The 20,564-nt window shown below is 45.7% G+C and overlaps 1 protein-coding gene across 1 annotated transcript in view; it reads left to right on the top strand.

Moving 5' to 3' along the window:
- The first annotated feature begins 281 nt into the window (after nt 1-281).
- Nucleotides 282-20,564, top strand: part of ANTXRL (ANTXR like) — a 59,068-nt gene continuing 38,785 nt past the window's right edge. The window contains exons 1-9 of the mRNA XM_082002167.1: nt 282-1,121; nt 13,965-14,036; nt 14,175-14,246; nt 16,396-16,477; nt 16,581-16,614; nt 18,613-18,692; nt 18,804-18,872; nt 19,076-19,156; nt 19,259-19,319. Of these exons, the coding sequence (XP_081858293.1) occupies nt 961-1,121; nt 13,965-14,036; nt 14,175-14,246; nt 16,396-16,477; nt 16,581-16,614; nt 18,613-18,692; nt 18,804-18,872; nt 19,076-19,156; nt 19,259-19,319 (712 nt within the window). The 5' untranslated portion in view covers nt 282-960. The remainder of the gene's footprint in view (nt 1,122-13,964; nt 14,037-14,174; nt 14,247-16,395; nt 16,478-16,580; nt 16,615-18,612; nt 18,693-18,803; nt 18,873-19,075; nt 19,157-19,258; nt 19,320-20,564) is intronic.

Raw genomic sequence — 20,564 nt, 5'->3', positions numbered from 1 at the left:
GTACTGACAGGCTGCAATAAGGTCTCCCCGGAGCCGTCTCTTCTCCAGGCTGAACACACCCAACTCTCTCAGCCTGTCCTCACAGGAGAGGTGCTCCATGCCTCTGAGCATTTCTGTGGCCTCCTCTGGACTCTCTCCAACAGGTCCATGTCTTTCCCGTGCTGAGGGCCCCACAGCTGGGCGGCTGAGGCGCCAGGCACCTCAGGGTCCCCGCCGCTCCCTGAGCCTGCGATGCCACGGAGAGCGGCCGGGCTGCCCCTGCCCTGGGCCGGACAGCCCGCTCTCCCTCCCTCCCGCCGGCGGCGGAGCACCCCGGTCCCTTCCCCCGCTGCCCTGCCCCGGGGGCAACCGGCGCGGAGCCGCCTCTGCGGAGCAGCGCGCAGGGGCGGCCGCGCTCCCTTCCCCGCTGCGGCTGCCAGGCGCCCCGCGGGCAGCCCGGGAAGGAGGGAGGGACGCCCGCCCGCCCTGTGCCCGCGGGGGCGGCGGGTCCGGGGCGCAGCGGTCCCTAACCTCGGTCCCCGCCTCGCAGCAGCCTTTCCCCCCCGCGGTATCCCGGAACAGGAAAGTCCCAGTTCAACTTTTCCCCCATAAGATCCTGTCTCCCGCCCCCCGTTCCCCTCCCTCTGCCCCTTCCTGCCGCCGGCCCTTGCGAGAGGAGCCGCTCCCCTCCGCGCAGGACGGGGCTGAGCCGCTCGGGGCAGCCGCCGGGGCGGCGGGGCATGGGGACGGGGCTCCGGGGACCATCCGGCCGGGCTCAGCCCCCTGTCCTGAGCCAGCAGTCCGGCGCCCGGCGGGCAGGGCTGCCTTGAGCCCGCGGGGCAGAGCACAGATCTTGAAGTTAGCGATTTTTTTTTTTTCTTTTCTCCCTCCCACGCCGCCCTCGGTGCTTCCGAAGAGCCCGTAAGGTCTGCAGCGAGAGAGGGAGACTGGGGGAGGAGGAAGAATTAAGGAAAGGAAAAGATGGCGAGTTGCAGGAGCGGCGTGGAGAAAGCAGCATTTTTGTGCTGCTGCTTGCTGGCAGTGGGGAGCCTAACCTCCTGCGCCCGGCCGGAGGAGGAGGAAGAGCAAGAAGAGCAGCGCTCCTGTCACGGTGCCTTTGATCTCTACTTCGTCCTGGATAAGTAAGTGACAGTCGCATTTAAAAACGTTTATTCCCCCTTCAGTGCTTCCTTGCAGCCCCGTTCCCTCGGCTGCCTTCCCCTCACCTCCCCGTGTGCCAAACATGACGTGTGCGGCATGGTCCCTATTTTTGCTCCCCAAAACTTGCACGTTTCCCAAGCGGAGCATCTAGGGGAGCACTGTGCTTTGTCCTGGGTTAGTTGCACATGCAAATCCCGGAAATTGGGTCGCCTTCAGGTTGTAGCGTGTGGTGTGTGGGCTGTGAGCATTGGATTTTGAGGGGATGTTGGTCAGTGCCCCCAGCACCCCTGGAGTTTGGTGTCAAGACTTGGGCTAAGCGCCGAGATGTCACCTGTGGGGTTTAGCAGCACCAGGTCTGTGCAGACCTACCTAGAGTTAAGACTAGACTGCTTGTATGTAGTTGTTGCTTTTTTTCAGACTGACGGTAAGGTTTTATAAAACCTGCCTATTTAACTTCTTCATAATGATCTAAACCTGTGTTTGCGTTACATCTATTAAAATAGGTTGGCAAATACTTTAATACTATGTTAGCCTGCTTTAGGTATGGCCAGAGGGTGTGGTTAAGCTCACATTTATAGGCATGTTATAGCAAGCACTAGCAAAGTGAATGGTAAACTAGTGCACCCACAGGTGTTTTTCAGAAGGCACAAATTTCTGTTTCTCCTGGTGCACTGCTCCAGCTTGACAGCCACGGGTTAAACTCAGGGAGTAAATTGTTAGTCTTACACATATACTCAGTGGGATGGTTCTGTTATCTAATACATCCTAGGTTATGTGTGTGGTATTATGAAAGACAGAAGCCTTGTCTTTGTGATTCTTACCCACAAGCCTGGTATGAAGTCTGCATGAAGTCTGCATTGTGCTGTTTCCCATTTGGGAGAACTGTTCAGTCCATCAGGCCTTCTGCACAGCCTGCATGAGGCAAAAAGCCACTGTCACCCAGGAGCCAGTGTATTCCTATATTCAAGAAGAAGAAAAAAGTATCATTAAGTAGTAATTCTGTTTTTAGAGCAAAAGGATCTGAAGACCAAAGACATTCTGCCTTTCTAAAAGATGCATTAACACATCAACACACCATGTGGTCATTGTTTTGTTTTCTTTCACTAAGAACTTGTTCCTGAAGTAACCTTCGTGTCTAGAAAGAGCTCTGTGGGGGGCTATTGTTAATTCTCAAATTCATTCTCGCCAGGCTTTCAAGATTTGACTGGTACTGTTGTTATGCTCACTTCCCGTATTAAATTCCCTGTAACAACAGATGTTGGTGATTGCAGTATGGGTTCTCTCCATGGCATGATACTTGTCTTCTACAGTGCAATTTCCTTGTTTACAATGGCATTGTGTACCCCTAGCGATCACCACACTGTGCTTCTATGCTGCTTTTCATCTGTAGATCAGAAAGCACTGATCTCTACTGGGGTGATGGCTGTTATCACTCACGTTGTATTTGGGGTAATCAAGACAGAGAAGAGAGTGATTTGCTCAGAGTTACTGTTATGTCAAGCAATAGGAAGTTGTTTGTGTAAGCAAGTTCCTCCTCAGTATTGTGGACATGAAATCATAAGTTTTCTTTTAGCGGGCTGCAGGTCTTGTATCTTGGCTCAGGTGCTATCCACTCAGTACAGTGATCCACTGGAGACTGGACCTGATTATGGTTGAAGTAAAAGTCATGCACTTTGGTTCTAGTGGGAAAGTTCTCTGTGGTTTCAGTTGCATTAACCTTTGAGAGTTACACCAAAGGGTTCCTCTTTGGTAAAAAGCTGTAGTAAACGCTACTTGGGCCCGAGTGGTGTTCGAATCCACCCCTGCTTCTACCAAGTCTGTGACAATGTGGTGGCAAAGCTGCTTTTGGCCTCAATGAGATTGCATTACAATCCATATGGGTAATATTAAGAGGGCCAGATCTTAGGAGCCATAGGTCCCATGCTGGCTGAGGGTATATTTAGTCCCAGCTGTACTCTGTGACATCTGGCACAGCACAAGCAGCTTTATGGAGGCAGGGAGAGTTGACTGAGTGGATAGGTTCTGGATCTTTGGACAGTTCATCAGGAAGGATCTGGGTATTCCATTAGTGTTGAGAAGGGTTGGGGTATTCCTGGTAAGGGAGAAAGCAGGAAGCCAATCAGAAGCAACTGGTCAACTCTGAAAATGCAGTGGATGCATTTTTTTTTTTTTTAATTGGATCCATGCTGATACATATCTTGGAAGAATTCTGGCTCTAATTTCTAATGGGAGAATCCCCAGAAAAACCCAGCCCTGTACACACAGAGTAGCCCCACATGGCCGGGGGATTTCCACCCTTCATTGGTGCCTTGCCAGTCTGGAGTTAGATACATTCAGTCTTAATTAGCTGTCTGACAACGGGATTGAAGCGCTGGCTCTGCGAAAACTCCAGGCTTTAATCCTGCGACCCTGTAGCACGCTCTTTAGCTGAATGACAGGCCCCATCTCTAAAGTCAGCCTGGGTGAACCAAAATTACTTTAAATCCGCTTCTTTGTTTCTTCATAGAAAGATGTAATCTCACATCAGTAGGAGGCAAATTGGAAGACGACGACAAACCTTTCTCCTTATGTATGTAAGCACTGTGTGTTACTGCAATGACTTTATTGGGGCATGATTTTTACTTTGCATTCTGCCAGGCAAAGTCTGTGGGGATTTAATCCTGCAGGCAACAACCATCAGATGGGAAAGATCATCTGCCGGTGAAGTTATTGGTATAATATATATGCTGCCAATTAGAAAAAGAAACTCACTGATTTCTTACAGTTTTTCTCTGCATGAAGTTGACTGCAGCCCGTTATGTTAACTCCGTGGGATGGGTAAGATCAGAGCAGTGGAACTAAGCCTTGGATGCCCAAGCAGCTGGCATGGCAAAAGGGAAAAGCAGCATGTGTGAGAGGGAGACCTGCCACCATCCTCCTTGGGATTGTCTGACCGTGCCGGTGCCACGTTAGGACTACCTCGTCTCTGGGGATGCTTAAATGAGCAAATCTCTTGAAGCTAGGAGAATTGGGTGTTTGCTGGCTGCAGAGGCAGCTGCCTAGAGTCTGCCATCGTGTGCTGTCTGTATGTCATACTTTACCAGTTATGCAGGCTTGAGCTTATTTGGAGGTGTAGTGGAAGACGTTAAAGTATAATACTGAAGCAGCAGAAATTTTTCGGTTTGCAGCTAAGTCACTCCCTCTGCATGAGGTAAGGCAGTATACAGTGTAGTTGGCATACCTGTCTCTCCTGTGGCATGTGGTAATAAGATCAAGCCACATGTGATGTCAAAGGTAGCATGTTTACCTTCAAACTTGTATAGCTTTTAAGACCAACATAATGGATAGTTAAGTAGCTCTCTCTTGCTTTGGTTGCTTCATTTGGTTTGGTTGTCCAGGTGCGTGAAGAATTTGGTTCACTCCCATCCCAAATTGCTGAGGACAGGTCCTCTTCGGGATCTGATTGCTTGGCTATCAGGTCTTGTAGCGGCATCCTTGTGCTTGAGTGTGTAAATAACTCCCTTTCATCCTTGCCTTTCTGTTAACATCCAGCTGTTGTTTGTAATCGTATTGAAATGCACTTGCACAGCAGAAAGGATGACTGACCTCTAGTGTTTTCTAATTATAACAGTGCCTGGTAGCATCGTTATGATTGTTTATTAGTGCAACAAATAGAAACCCTTTTAAAGTAAGGACTTACAACTGCCATAAATATCTGCTGCTGGCGATGCTTGACATGACAGATCTGAGCTGCAGAGCTGTCTGTGTTTTATATTTACCAAATACGAAGAAATCTTTTTGATTATTTTTTGACTGTAGGACAGGATGGGAAATGGGGGGCGGGGAGAATGTTGGTAGTCAAAAGTATTTTCTCATTTTTCCTGCTGGGATGTTTGCTAAGAAATTGCTTAGATTTTGAGGAAAAATGAGCTGCACAGCCTTGGGAAAATGTTTGTGTTTTGGGTTTTTTTTGTTTAGTTTTGTTTTTCCACAGCACAGACCATGGCAGCGCAAATGTCTTGAGTAAGGCCCTGGCTGCTTTTCTTTTAGAGCAGTGATTATAACTCTTTTTTTGGGGGGAGGCTGGCCTAACTATCCTTTCTCCACTCCTTATCTTCCCTCTGAACTTCTGGGTACTCGCTCTTCATGGTACTCAGGTCTCTCGGGCCCACAACAATATTGCCCTTCACATCAGTTTTGCTTCATCTCCTGTGGTCCCAAGAGCATCCCTGTCAACAGCAACTTTGATAAAGACATCACTACAATGTGGCCAGCCTCGCACTTGTAATCCATTTTCCAGCTGCCTCTCTTTAAACTTGGTAAGCCTTGCTCCAGAGGCGAGTGTCACTGGTAGGGAGCTGATGGGGAAAAGCACAACCTCTGATTAGATGGGAAATTACCTACCCTGTCCCATCTGCTTCCTGGTTTTGGTTTTTGTGTCTGTGTCCCCCTCCCCAACGTCCCCTTGAAATGCCATTTTTGTGGGGGAGGAAGGCGGCAGGAGGGACACAGATTGCTACAGGCTGGGGAATGAAGGGATCAAGAGCAGCCCTGCCCAAGAAGGACTTGGGCGTGCTGGCAGATGAAAAGCTGAACATGAACCAGCAATGAGCGCTCACAGCCCAGAAGGCCAACTGTGTCCTGGGCTGCACCAAAAGCAGCGTGGTCCGCAGGTTGAGGGAGGTGATTCTGCCCCTCTACTCCGCTCTGGTGAGACCCCACCTGGAGTCCTGCGTCCAGCTCTGGAGCCCTCAGCACAGGAAAGACATGGACCTGTTGGAGAGGGTCCAGAGGAGGCCACAGAAATGCTGAGAGGCATGGAGCACCTCTCCTATGAGGACAGGCTGAGAGAGTTGGGGTTGTACAGCCTGGATAAGAGACGGCTCCGGGGAGACCTTATTGCAGCCTGCCAGTACTTAAAGAGGGCTTGTACGAAAGATGGGGACAGACTTTTTGGCAGGGTCTGTTGAGATAGGGCAAGGGGTAATGGTTTTAAACTAAAAGAGGGCAGATTTAGACTAGGTATGAAGGAGAACTTTTTCACAATGAGAGATGGTAGATGCCCCATCCCTGAAAACATTCCAGGTCAGGCTGGACGGGGCTCTGAGCAACCTGATCTAGTTGAAGATGTCCCTACTCATGGCAGGGGGGTTGGACTAGATGGCCTTTAAAGGTCCCTTCCAATCCGAACTATTCTATGATACTTCTTAATTCACTTCAGGCAAGCCAAAAAGACATCAGAACAAAAGGCATTTCAGGAGCTGCTATTTTGGGCCAGCTTTTAGCATTTTAAGGCAACTACAGTGAATTGCTAGTCTCCACATACCTTGTTTTTTCACAACATGCCATATTTAAAATAAAGATGGTAGTTTGGTAAACACATTTTGCCCTCCCATGATTTCCTTGCCGATGATTTGAATGAATTTAGCACTCATGAATTACATGTACTGGTGAGAGCAAGTATTTTTGGCCTTAGGCTCTCACTGTAGCCCTCTGCCTCTCTTCCAGCACCCACATAGTCCCAGCCCAAGAGTGTTAGGATGGAGCTGGACCTGTAGGAACTTCTGTGGCTTCTTTCTCTGCACTGTCTCGGTCTGATGCTGTTCTGTGCGCAGCGTGTGAGGAGGGGAAGGGTGTGTCTATCGGCATTGTTGTGGTTGGAAATCAGACTGCTGGCAAAGATAAATGCCTGAACATATGTTCTGTCACTTAATTGCATTTGCACATCTTGTATTGACTGACTTAAACCGCTGCTGAACTCCCTCTTCTGTAAGCGAGACTGCCTACCTACTGCAGCCAGACTTCATCGAAAGGTGTGGGACCCTGATGCAGGTCAGCTGCCCGTTGAGATTGAGAGGAGTTTCTGTCTGAACAAAAGTATCAGCTTTGTTCCTTAAAGGGCATTGATTACTATGCATGTATATTTAAAAATGGTTGTGTCTATCCGTCTTCCTCCTTTGCTGTCTGAGTTTTTTTTTTTCTCCTTTGAATGTAACCACATCATCTACATGACACCTCTCATGCTCTCCAGCTGCCTGTAAGCAATATTCTTTACTGTTTTCAAAACATAATCTGTTGGATTTTGCCTTTGCATCTTTCTTTGTTGTGGTTATATCGCAGCCGGTGCTTGCGATTTTCTTACAACAAGGTATAATTGCTTGGAATGTTCCAAAGCAAATTTTCATTCAGCTTCAGACATACCTATGTTATTGGAACCAGGTTTTATTTGTTTGTATTTTGTCTGATATTATTCTGCCAGATTTGCCATTTGGCAGGAAAAAAATATTCACGAAAACCAATTCTCCTCCCCTCTGCCTCCCCCCCCCGCCCAAATCTTTGTACAACACAAGGAAAAGCTAATGGGTAGTGGTTATTCAACATAAAACATGTACAGTTAACAGGAAGAAAAAGCCGTGGCAGCTTGTCATTTGCAGTCTATTTATGCATGTAACTAAATCTGATTTATTTGGGGCTTGAGCCAAGGAAGTAAACCATAAGATTCCCACTGACCTAGGATTTTTGTTTGCGTGCGCTCAGTGATTGAGAATTTCATTACTTTTGTCTGAGCTTGCAGGCCAAGCGCCGGCGTGAATTGTGAGTTTGTATGAGACGTAGTAGGACTGAAGCTTTTCGTCTCAAATGCAGAGAAGATCAATTGACTCCTGTGAGTTGTTCACAGCTCAAGAGTTGTATCTTCCTGCTCCTGGCTATCCTTTCCACCTTGTTAAGAGTGCTGCAGCGTGACTGGGATTGAGCGCCCTGCTTTGCTCCCTGCATTGTGCTGAAGAGGACCGGGATGCTCAGAGTGGGTCTTCCAGCCCTGATGCTGCTCAGAGCAACTCTGGAGCTTTGCAGGGAGACCTGAAGTGGTTGGATGCAGTCTGAGCACGGCTTCTGAATTTCACTTTGCGCTCTTTTGTTGGCTGGGGACATAGCGAGAGCTATAGCACCAGGTGGACAGGACTTGTGGATTAGTTGGATTACTGTAGGAGCAAAGGGCAGTGTTTTGAAGCATGACTTACAGAAGTCTGTAATGTTGCTGCAGACGTAGTTTTACAGGAGAAAAGCTATCTATAAAAATTAATGGTTTTGGTTATGAAACCTTTTGGATTCAAGTACTTTGGGTCCTGGGCTTGGGGTGCCGGCCTAGGACTAAAATCCGTTTTCCAGTCACTTCTCCACATCTTCCCCTCCCCATTCCAACCCCTGTCTTGCCCATTAATGTTGCCGGCACTCTGAAGCAAGGACCGTCTCAGAATGGCTGTCTCTGCCAGCGTTTCTAATTGCCTCTGGAGCAGATAATGTAAACTAGTCCTTCCTTGCCTGGATGAATCACCCAGTCAAGGTCCCTTCCATGCTTGCAAGAAGCATTGTTTGGGAGAGGAGGATTCTTGTCGCTTTGAATGCCCCGCTGGCTCAGAAGGGAGCAGAGGGGTGGATGAACACGCCTGTGCGTGTCTGAAACCACAACAAACTAGATGCCCCAGGGTTTGCTTTTATTGCAGAGCCGTTATTAGCCATGTGCAAGAATTCTGTTGTCTACAATGTGGTTGTGGCCACAAAGAGCTCTCCAAATAACGACAACAAAGTGCCACGTTTCTGAGCAATGGGCCGGGTACAGGGCCACCGTTAGCTCGAGGGGATAGAGCCTTACAGGGACCTGCAAACCGAATGGGTGTTGTACTCCCCTGACACCATACTGAAACTGAAGCCAGCATCAGTAATAACGGGGCAGCTTTTTGCTCCAGGATCTCTGGAATTGCTGCCTTCAGCTAATCTGTAACAGAGGCAAATGTGCATGGTGGGGGAATAGGCCTAGGGGCAGCTGTGTATCTTCAAGGGGTTTCGCTCTCTCACTTTCAGCACGGAGGAAGGTTTTGGATCCTTCTACCTTCTCCCTGTGTACACATGGTAATGAAAGTGTTTACCGTTTGGGTAGTGCTGGGCTTTTAACGTTCGCTGCTAAGCTGCAGGTCTGATGTGTGTTGCGGTAGGCTGATCTGTACGGGCTCCTGGCGGTGAGTTCAGCTGTGGCTGTGAATCGCGCCTGCCCTGGGACAGGCAGCCTCCAGCTGGCCCTCCCGGGCCTTGGCTGCTGAAGTCGGGGGGCCGAGCGCGGCACCCAGATGCCAGGTTTGTGCTGCTTGATGTCTCTGGGCTCCGGCTTCCACCGCCTGTGGGAGGCTGTTGGGAAAGACAAGGAGGTTTCCAGCCCATCTCACACTTTGTCTTCACAGACAGTGAAATACCTCAGATTGAGGTAGGCATGGCTCTAGCGTGCTCGCTGTTTTTATACCGACACAGAGCTCTGCTAAGCTAGGAGTGGTCCCTCCAAAGTAAGCAGGAGCAAAATCAAGCCTTGCAATCGCATCACTTCCTTCCACCCCCAGAAATACTCACTGACCTCCTCTTTTTCCCTCCCGTCAAGCGGTAGCAATGTGAAATTCAGGGAAACAGCAGCAGCAGGAGCTGCGGCAGCAGCTGCTCCTCCGAGCTGAGTCCCGATGAGGCCGGGAGCACATTCTTTCCTATGTTGTGGTTTGCTGACTCTTCTCTTTGTCTCGTGTGTAATGGGAACAGGGCTCGTGGAGTGGGGAGCACGCTCATAACAAATGGCTCCTGTGGGTTTTTTCACTTTGCTTGGTCCTAATTCTGGTCTCGGTTGCGTAGGTATGAACCTGGGAAAATGCTGCTGTTTCTCTGGACCCACTCCAGGTTCACCCCAGTGGAACCGGCAGCAGAAACAGGCCCTGAAGTACTTTCTGCCGTGCTCCGGCCGCCGCAGCAGCTGTTTATTGCGTTGCGTTTGCCTTTGCCATGGGAATTATGTAACCGCCGTGGGCTGAGACCTCACCACCCCGCTTGACTCCGAGGCACACGAACCGCTTGTAAGCTGTGGGTCACTACCCACAGAGACCTTTGGCTTGTGGGGCTTGGTACCGCGCAGAGAACGTCAGGCTTACTGGACTTCTTCAGCGGGGAGAGCGCAGGGATGAAGCCTGGGGCTCGGCTTGGTGATGGCGGCCGTTTTGATTGAGGTGATGAGTTGAACCAGGTATCTGATGACTGACAGCAGGACGTCTCTAAGGCGCGAGCCAACAAGATAGGTCTATCTGTAACACGGTCTGTCTTTGCAGACAGCCACAGCACTGGCTCAGTGGATCCACTGGTGCAAACCTCCACAGCAGGATACGTAGGATTCCCTGGCTGCGTTGCTTCCCCCAGTTACGGATGAGCGTGCGTCCCACGCCCAGTGCTTTTTCTGCACAGTGCTCGTCTTTTCCATGCTTCATTATTCTTTCCTCATTATTCAGAATTCTTCACAGTTCCTCTGAAATCCTACAGGAGTGTATCATTTGGTGGCCAAACAGGCTGGGCCAGGAATCTGTTTGTGTTTATTTACTGATGGCACTTTGGGACAACGTGCCAGCTGTGTCCGAGGCTCCTATTAGCACAGGTATAGGATTAGCATAGGTATAAGATGAACAGGAGCTTGTTCTTGGTTACTGTAAAGTTCGAAGGGAAACAACAAAAGCACCAAAACTGCTGTAAAAATAATTTTGTGTAGGTGTTCAAGAATAACCTGTGATGCAGAGCATCACTTGTAAGACCCCGTGCTTTCTCCAGGCTTGGTAACTGCGAAGTTAAAAGTGAGTATGGCTTTCAAGCATTGGGCATGGTCAGAAAGGTGCTTAGAGTATGCTTGGAGCCTCCTTATTTGCTGTGGGAAACCAAGGCAGAAACCTCCTAGTCTGATCCAGCCGTGAAGCACAGCAGTTTAGTTTATGCTGCCAGTAAAAGTGATTGTACAGTGTGAAAGACAAGATCCCAAAAGCAGTGAAGTACATCAGCATTTTCAATAGTCTTGGGCAGCTTCTGTTTGTCGGTGTTGGGAGTGATATTTGACAGTATTTGGCAACTTAGAATATAGTTTAGCAAATATTTTGTTGTTGTAAATTTTTTGTTTAATTTGCTATTAAAACTGCTGTTGCTGGTGATGGGGGGTCAGGCCTCTGGGGCAACAGATGAAACTATATCAGGACAAACCCCAGAAGCCTCCAGAACACACACGCACGCACGCTCACACAAAACAGCAAATAAAAAGACTTTACAAACAGGGATATTTAGAGGCAAGTTTAAGGGGGAGGGAGGGGAAATCAGGTTCTTCTGTAAGTCAGGCCACCCCCACTGGTGTTTGTGGAGGGTATGACATGACTGGTGTCAGTGGCACTTGGGCATCATTTGCAGAGGGAGATGAGACACCTGGGCTTGGAGGAGTGTGGTGAGGGAAGAGATTAAGTGCTGACCACTGGTACTCCTTATTTGAGATTTTGAAACATGAGAATTTTCTTGCTGGTATTTATGCCCGGCTTTGACACTTCCCAGCTGAGAAGCAACACGTGGGTGCAGAATTTTTCCTAGGGGAGGAGACCCACTGCCATGCTGAAGGACCTCTGCTCAACAGGGTTGTGGCTCAGCGATGTAGAGCCAGGCACTCTGAGGGCACAGTATGCTTCCCGTGAGACCTCAGAGATCTCCCTAGCTTTTCAGTGGTGGACATCTATTAATTTATTACAGCCAATTCTAGTTACTCTTAGTCTCACTGGTTGTTCTGTTTCCAAGAAGGTGTTCCATTTATAGTCGGAGTACATGGAAATACATAGTATTAAGGTTATCCGAGCATTTTCCCTTTAAAAGTCTTCATGGTTTTCCACCATTAATGGCTTATGATTTTCTTAAATTTTTGATGTCTGGGCTGTTTTGCTAAGCTGTTCTTTGCCTGAGGGGTAGATTTAAAAAAAGAAGGAGGAAAAAAGATGTAATTCTGACGGTCTGAAGAAGGTACTGGAAATTGTGGTTTGTTGCTGTTAGAAAGAAAATTCATTACTTTCTTTTTTGGATTACGTTAGTGCCTCTGCAGCAGGCAGCAGAAATTTGATACCTCATCCAAAATAGGCCAGCCTTTTCCAAGTGAGAAACTGTGGCCATTCTATGTAAGGAAGTGACTCCATTGGAAATTGCAGGAACTGGATTTAAGTGGGATGGCAAGCTCAGAATGAAACTGAAAGTGACAACTCCTGGGGGGGGAAGAATGAAAAAGAATTGGGGAGCTGTAAATGCATCTTGAATAGATTCAGGGAAAATCTTTTTGAGTTCATCATGTTTAGAAATTTAGCCTGGGACTTTCAGAAAGATCCAGGAGAACTATAGGTGTTGGACTGCCTCAAATCCCTTTTGGAAAAGCAGTCGTTAAAGTACATACCTCACACTAGTATGGTTTATTTTTTTAATGATGAGAAAAGGGCTCGTTTGCTGGTAGTGCCAGCACTTTTCACTGGTGCTGGTGACACATATATAAACATGTCATTGCGTAGCACACATGGGTCGAAGACTGCAGAGGCAATTGCCAGACTGCCTGGCAATTTCTTCATTCTTCCATAACCGGTTTGTTCTGCGAATGAATGACCAGTTCTCCAGAAGAGCAGCGTGAAAGCACAGGGTTACATGAGCAAGCTTATTCTGGCTTATTTCAGGGGTCTCCTTTCGGTCCTTGTCTCTTTATCTTTGCTCTTCTCCACTTCAGCAGCACTGTTGCAGGGCAGGCAGCATCATATTGTATTGCAGACGTGGGCGTCTGTATGCTGATCTGTACCTGACATACAGAGGTGGGAGTGACTGGCACAGGGTTGCTTGGAAAACCCATAGTAGAGCTGAGGATTGTAATATAGGATCATTTTGTCACTTTTTTATACATTTACACAGAAAATTGTTTAACAGCAGTTAGAGGGAACCTACTGCTTTACCATAGTTAAATTTCAGAATTTTTTTAGTTCTGTGTCTAAGCCCCTGCAATCCTGCTGTATGTGCTGTTTTCTGTTATCTTTCTGCGTAAGACACCTGATACGTGAGTTTGCCTGGCAAGGAAAGCGAACGAGCTGTTCTTTCATAAACACCACAGTCCTCGGCAGGGCTTGTAACACCATTGGCTTCTCATGCTTTGTGGCCTTTTTAATAGCTTGAAAGTGTACGGCTTAGATCCACGTGGTAGAAATCACTTATCATTTACTGTAGAGTTGCTGCGTGCAAGGCTCTGTTTGTGATCTGAGTCCCAGCAGACTGTGGGGGTCCCTGAGAATATAAGACTAAGCAGGAAAAATGCCAGGGAGTGCCAGTAATGCAGCTTCATATATTGGGAACAGCAGCACGAACGTGTAAGTTTGTCCATGGAACTAAGCTGCCCAAGTTTTCAGAAGAAATCTGTAACAGAGCCAGGGATTGACTGTCCAGAATGCTAGCCCAGTGAATTAGCTATGAGTACTGCCTTTCCTTTCTGAATTACTTCAAAAGCTTTCTCTTTTGAAACAAACAGTAATTCATGCAAACATTCTCCCACGCATTCTGAGGGAATAGAAGATCAGTCAAGACTTTCTGTGTGGCTGCAAGGGCAGAGCTGTGCTCTAGGAAAGTAAATAATCTGCTAGCAGATGATGTAGTGAAGTCAAATAAAAGTAATTACACTAGAAGAAAATATTTATATTTTATGTTATAAAAGGAACAAAAGCAGATGGAAGAGTTACTGAACTTGTTTCAAATTTGTATGGTAAACCATTTCAGACCTATTTCTACTTCTCTTTGAGTCAGTGGGTTTTGTCATGATGGCCCTGTTACAGCCTCCAACACAGCTGCTGTAGAAGCCTCAAGAGTTAGCTGCCTCGTCTCCATAGACCTCCATGTAATTTGTGTCCCTAACCACCTTTGGAGTAGCCCAGGCTTAAAATTCAGAGTGGAACAAGGAATTTCGATGTGAAATAAGATTGATGTAATCAATTATGTTTTGTACACAGGTCTGGAAGTGTCAGAAATCATTGGACTGAGATTTACTCTTTTGTGGAAAGCCTAGCTGAGAAGTTCATAAGGTAAAGTTTTCTTAAGGGGATATTTTAATTTGCTATGTATATATAACTCATTTTTTTATTCACTGCTTCTTAGCAAATGAAAATCTGCTGAAGTAATGTGTGTGTGTGACGTGGATCTGGCTTGTTCTTCTGTTTCAGTCCAATGTTGAGGATGTCTTTCATCGTTTTTTCTTCACGAGGCACTACAGTCATGAAACTAACGGAAAACAGGCAAGTACTTCACACAGCTTTCATCCAGAAGTAGCCTCCATCCCTCCTCTCAAGCAGTGAGTGGCCTCACAACCAGAATTCGGAGGTCCACCTCGGTGCTTGGTGTGGCACCAACCCAGGCACCAACTGAAATCCTTTCCACCATTCCCAGCTGGAAGAGGGCTTAGAAGGCCTTTGGGCCTCCCATTACCATTTTGCTTCCAGCTTTGTAAGAGAAAGTCAGCGCTGGGCTGTCTTGTTCTTTATTGTGGTATTTTTGGGAGAAACTGCGTTTCCAGTCGAGGATTCCTGTATATCCTCGCTATCCCCAGCTACCCAAATAAGGGCAGATTTTGTGTAAGAGACCTCAGACCCTCAGCTGATGAGCAAAAGACTGTGTGAGAGTCCCACAGTTCTCCTTGAGGTGACCCAAAGCCCCGAACGTTACACCAGCGGCCGGCCGTACCCGGTGCTGGAGCAGTACCCTTCAGGCAGCACCCATGCCAGAGACGGTTTGCAAAGTCAAGCGACAGGCTTCTTCAGAAAAGGAGAGTCTGAGGCTGGATCAAAATTCTTGTTGCCACCTTTGCAACAAAATCCTCTCTAAAAAAAAAACAAAAAACAAAAGCCAAAAAACAAACCCTCAACAAAAAACACCAGAACCCAAAAACCACCAAAAACCCTATCCCAAAAAGCAAATAAAACACTCAAATAATTTTGGATCTAATTTGCCTCATGCACAGAAAGGCCTATCGTGGAGGTGTTTCCAAGTATTTTTTTTTTAATTTTGGCTTAAAGCCCTTGCTTTTGCTATTGTTTCTGTCTGTGTGAGAGGACCTCAGTAGTACAGTGTACCAAATAAATAAGGGGGGGCTCTGGAGCAGTCTTGAAAGAATAACACCCCCCCCCCCTCCATTTTGTACCCCAGGGCCTCATCCAAAACCAGAAACCCCGCAGGGGTCTTGCATTCCTTCTGGCTCCACTGAGTTTTGGCTCAGGTGTCCATCTTGTACCTTGGTGACAGAGCTCAAACCTGCTCAAATCCTTCTCCCAGGTGGATTTGTTCTTTGCAAGGTGGAAAGTAGACAGGAACCCTGTGCCAATATGTTGAACATGGTATTAGAATGTTCCCTCTCCCAAACTCCTGTTCTCTGTATGGGTCACCACGTGTGCCTTTTCAGCTCATTTTATACTTAGAAAAGGCAAAAACATCCTTTTTGCCCTAAGGACATCCCCCATCCCAGCTCCGGATTTTACTTTCATCCCACATAGACTCCTGTTTCCTCTGTAATTGAGGTTTTGCTGCCAAAAATGCCCAATCACAAAATGGAGCTTAGAGATGCTCTTAACTATCTTTTTTAAAAAAGGATGCCCCATAGCATCTGGGGCTGATGTATGGACTGCTTACATCTTGCCTGTTGAATATTTGTGCCTTATTTGCCTTATTTGTTTTCCATTGATATAATGAAAACTTTGCCAAGGATCAGGGCTTTCTAATGACCAGTGATCAATTAAATTATTAATTTCCCTGAGTGATCCTCTTGGTTAACAGGTATTTGTGGAGTAAGAAGCTATGCAACAGGGGGTCATGGTATCAAAGTCCCGCTCTTACCAGGGAGCAATCTGTGCTCCGTGGAGGTTGATCATTCCCTGGTCTAGGATAGGAAATTCTCATCATTCTCATCCTGTTCTCTTATCTTTTGGCCTCTGTCTTTTATAACGGAAAAGTCTTTATCCCAGCTGTCCTGATGATTGATTGAATAAGGAGTTTTTATTTGTCCCATTTTTGTGACAGGGTCATAAGCTTTTAAATTCTATTCTGTCTGCAGTTTGTCGGAGTTTAATATCTGGCATTTGCTTTAATTCAATATTAACCTGACTGACAGTACACCAGAATGAGGGAGCTGGGACAGAATTGCACCCTTAAACTGTGTTAACACTAACATTGTATCATATGTCCAGTTTTGTGCTCCCATGGCTGTTTGGCTGCAAAATTGTGCTTTTTGAAAAATCTTGGGTTTACCAGTGTTTTAGCTGGTGTGCACGCACTCTGTATTGACAGGGTGCATAATCTAGCCATGATACAGGAATATCTCAACAAATGAAAAAAGAACTTTTAATAACACTTTCTCCTGTTTTATTTTGTTTTTTTTTTTTTTTTAATCCCAAGGGAAGCCATAAGACGAGGGCTCGACATTCTTCAGTATGAAGTGCCTGGAGGAGACACGTTCATGCATGAAGGATTTAAAAGGGTACACGTCACAGTACCTCCTTTCTCTGATTCATACATATAAACTTTGCTTTGCTTGCTGCCGGTGTACTTAAGAGCTAACAATGTTCTACACTTCGTTGCAGGCAAATGAGCAGATTTACCATGAAACCTATGGAGGTATGTGTCGTATATCACTCACGTTATATATCTGCATTGAAAAGGCAGGGGTGAGGGTTCTTTTTATGACCTGCAGTAAACCCGCCAAAAGAAGTGTTGGAGAAGGAATTGGTGTTACACAATCACTAAATTCCTTTTTGACTACAGCCCTACTTATAAATGCATGATTCATGGTTTATTAAGACCAGAGGAGACCAGTATGATCACAGATCTGACCCAGTGCAGAATACAGACCAAAGCATTACAGCCAGAACTGCCTGTCCTGCCCCAGGGGACAGGAATACCCAGATTTTCCTGCGCCCTTCTGTCCCGACGCACTCAGCGCTGTCTGTCTTGTGCGTCCAAGTCCTCGTTCTCATTAGTGTAGGTATGAACGCACTCAGCTTTGCATCAGTGTGAATGATTTGGGATCAGAATCTGAGTTGTAATGAAGCTACAACTACATTTTAGTTCAAAATGTAAATTTTCACTAAATTTTGAGAGGGAAATGCATTTGTCTTTTTTTGTCTGTGCCAAAAGAAGGTCTAATTGGTTAAATGGAACACTTCTTGCCTGGCTTGTACCCTGCTGTGAGGTGGTTCTCATTTGTGGGCCGATGGTCTCTTTGGAAGATGGAGAAATGGGTCAGTGCCTTTTTAATGAAATAGGCTGTGAGTGTAGAGTCTTCAGCAGCATCTCTGCTTGGCTTCTTCAGCACTTCTGCCAGTGAAATCAAGAGTCCTGAGGAGTCCACCTGAAAACTATTTTACCTCTTCATAACATATAACTAAGAACTAATCAACTATTCTGTAAGTCGATTAGGAAGGAAAAAGGAGTAGATGAGATCTGGATTTATAAGCTAAAATATCAGGGAAGAAACAAGTGTTTGAAAGAAAACAAAATAAGGTCTCTGGTTTTTCATCCTTTTTCAAACATGCTGGGCATTGGGAAAAAAAAAAAAAAAAGAAAAAGGAGTACAGGAATCCACCTTTTTTTTACCCCCAAGTTGCAGGTCATTTTTTTAAGATTTATGTTTGTGCCTGACATGACATGGGAAGGACTGAACGGCATAAGAAACCTGTCAGAACTGATCAGTCTTTAATTTCAGACAGTATGGGGAAAGACACTTGAGATTGTAACAGATTATTTTGAAAAAATAACAACTACTTCCCTGAAAGTAATGTTTATGTGTATTAGTTACTTTGCTTAAGAACTATTGAAGCAGAATGGTTGATTGAACCATAGTTTGCATATTAATTTGGTTTAATTTTGTTAGCATGTTGCATTTTTCTAGGTAGCGTTGTATTCTATACTACATTACATACATAGCTATCCAAAGTCTTTTCAACCTTTTCACTTAAGCTGAGGTGAGATATGAAGTGTCTCAATCACAAAACATGAATTTTATCCAATGAACCTGATCTTAAGGTTTTCACACGCTCTGAATTCCTATGAACTTCACTGGCAGCTTTTGTTGCTCAAGAAGTGTAGGACTGAACCCCCTATAGAAGCACATTTCGTGCCACGTTCACTGAGGTTGCTCCTCGAAAGTCTGCTGGAGGGGAAGGCAGGAAAGCTCCTTTTGCAGAGGTATCTCCTACCACAATCTCTGGGCCAGGTTTGTGTAGAGACACGTTTGTTAAGACAAAAGAGGAAACCTCTCCCTCTCTGCAGATCCATTTGCCGCTTCTCCACATGAAGGGTCTAGATGTAATCTTGGTGGGTGCTGTATTTTACTTGGAAGGGAGAAGCTTGTGCGTGGACCTTGTTAGAGCAGTGCTCCCCCTTCAGTGATGCGTGTGATATGAAGGTGCACGGGTTTTGGCTTATTGCATGCTGTTATGCATCTGACCTTCAGCTGGTATATCTCCAGTGAAGTCCATACAGATCAGGCCGAGAGACTGGCCTTACGGTTTTGCGTTTATTTGTCAGCAAAAAGGAATGCCTCACTTTGAACTTTCTTTTCATTGCTGAATCTTGTGTCATACCTATGCAATCTGTTAACTATCCTCCATGTAGGAGTTCGGACTGCTAGCGTGATTATTGCTCTGACGGATGGAGAATTGCAAGATGTTCAGTTTTATTATGCAGAACAAGAAGTAAGTCACCTTCACGTTTATCCAAACTACCTTATGTCAAACCTGTAGGCATTTACTGCTGGTGCCACTGATTATATGGCGTTACACTTAATGTCATTTTTTTTTTTTTAGGCAAACAGAGCCAGAAGCTTTGGAGCTATTGTTTATTGTGTTGGAGTGAAAGATTTCAATGAAACTCAGGTAACTTTGCTTGCTTTCTTCTTGTTTTGTTTTTCTGTTATACTAGTGCACAAGTAACAGCATCGGATGAAGGCATTTATTTAATTACTTGAGGCATAAATCATTTCATGTCAGTATGATGTCTTTCAGCAAGTATGAAAGGGCCCAGTTTTGTTCACTGTAATTTTGTTTTCCTCATGATTTATGATTGTCTTTCTTTGCAGCTGTCAACAATTGCTGACAGCATCGATCATGTTTTTCCAGTTACGGGAGGCTTCTATGCCCTCAGAGGAACCATTGATTCAGTAAGTTGCATATTCTGAAACCCAGAAAAAGGCACCCCTTCCTGTATGAATAAAGAATAGATAAAAATGATTGCCAAAAATGCCATTATCTAAATCTTCTAGATTCTCAAGAAGTCTTGCATTGAGATCCTAGCGGCTGAACCATCAAGTGTTTGTGCAGGAGGTAAGTTTCCACAAGAGCAATGTGATAAGGCAAACGAACGACAGTGATGAAATGTCAGTAACTACCTAATGTGATATTGGAGCTGAAGCCCGTGGATGTGTTGGAGCATCCCTTCGGGCCGCGGCTAAAGCCCTGTGTGTTCCCTCTGACTTGAGGGAAAAAATTGTGCCAATAAACACGTAGCGGCTGCAGCTGAATGCCCGCTTGAAGAGTTGGCTGAGGTGGCACTCGGGGAACTGGGGATACTGGTTTTTAAAATACCTGAGAGGAGGAGGCAGAAGGGATGGTAAAGCCAGGCTGCCAGAGGTGCTTTAGGGTCTAGAGGTGATGTCTCTCAGATTTCTGGAAAGACTGCATTCCTGGGATCTGCGAGGACTTGTGAGCAGTTACAATGAGATTTTGCAAAACGTTCACAGAAATTTCAGGTTTGAACCTGAATTATATCGAACCGGATATAATTACCTGTGTAGGCCAAGGTAGCTGGTGTGTTTTCCAAAGTACTGATGTTGTACTTACTTGCAGTGAAAGACCCGTGAGTGTATATGGTAGAGAAGAAGAATCCCCAGGGGAGCTGTTGATAATTTCATGCCTTTCATGTCTAGTATATTTAACGGGGATTTGTTCTGGTTTGCGTTAGCAATTCACTTGCTGTGCTTTTGCCTACTTAAGAGGCTATTGCAGCAGAGTAAGAGTGACACCGTAAGTTTGCTGGAAGGTACGGTTTACAGCACGGTTATTTAGATCTGATGCTTCCTGTCTTGTGTTCATTTCCTTATAGACTGTAAAAATGAGCACATAAAAATAAAATAGCAATGATGCATGAAATCTGACCTTGAAAACAGATAAAAATAGGAAACTCGGGAAGAATCTAATAAATATCATGGAGAAGAGAAATTGTTCACTCTTCCACATGTCGATCACAATATGATCTTGCCCTGAGTATTTTTTAAAAATCATTTACAATGAAATATCTTTCTATTTATTTAACTATTCCTAAATATATAGTTGTGGAATAGACGTTTGTGATAAAATCCTGTCTGTGGAAAAATTAAAAAAGTAATGGTTTTGCTTTTAAAAATCTGCTTGGGGAGTTGATAAGAAAACAATTTTAAAGCTTTGACATTTCAAAGCTTTTTTATTTCACAGTGATAAATTCTTTTTTTTGCTTTCTTATTGTATACCAGACAATTTTTTGTGCAACAGCTTCTTGCAATCTTTCCTGTCCACCAAAAATTGCTTTTAGCT

The sequence above is a fragment of the Phaethon aethereus genome (genome assembly GCF_964289735.1).
Source record: "Phaethon aethereus genome assembly, chromosome: 7".
NCBI lineage: Eukaryota > Metazoa > Chordata > Aves > Phaethontiformes > Phaethontidae > Phaethon > Phaethon aethereus.
Note: the sequence above shows the minus strand (reverse complement) of the source record. Positions and strands in the feature narration are given on the sequence as shown.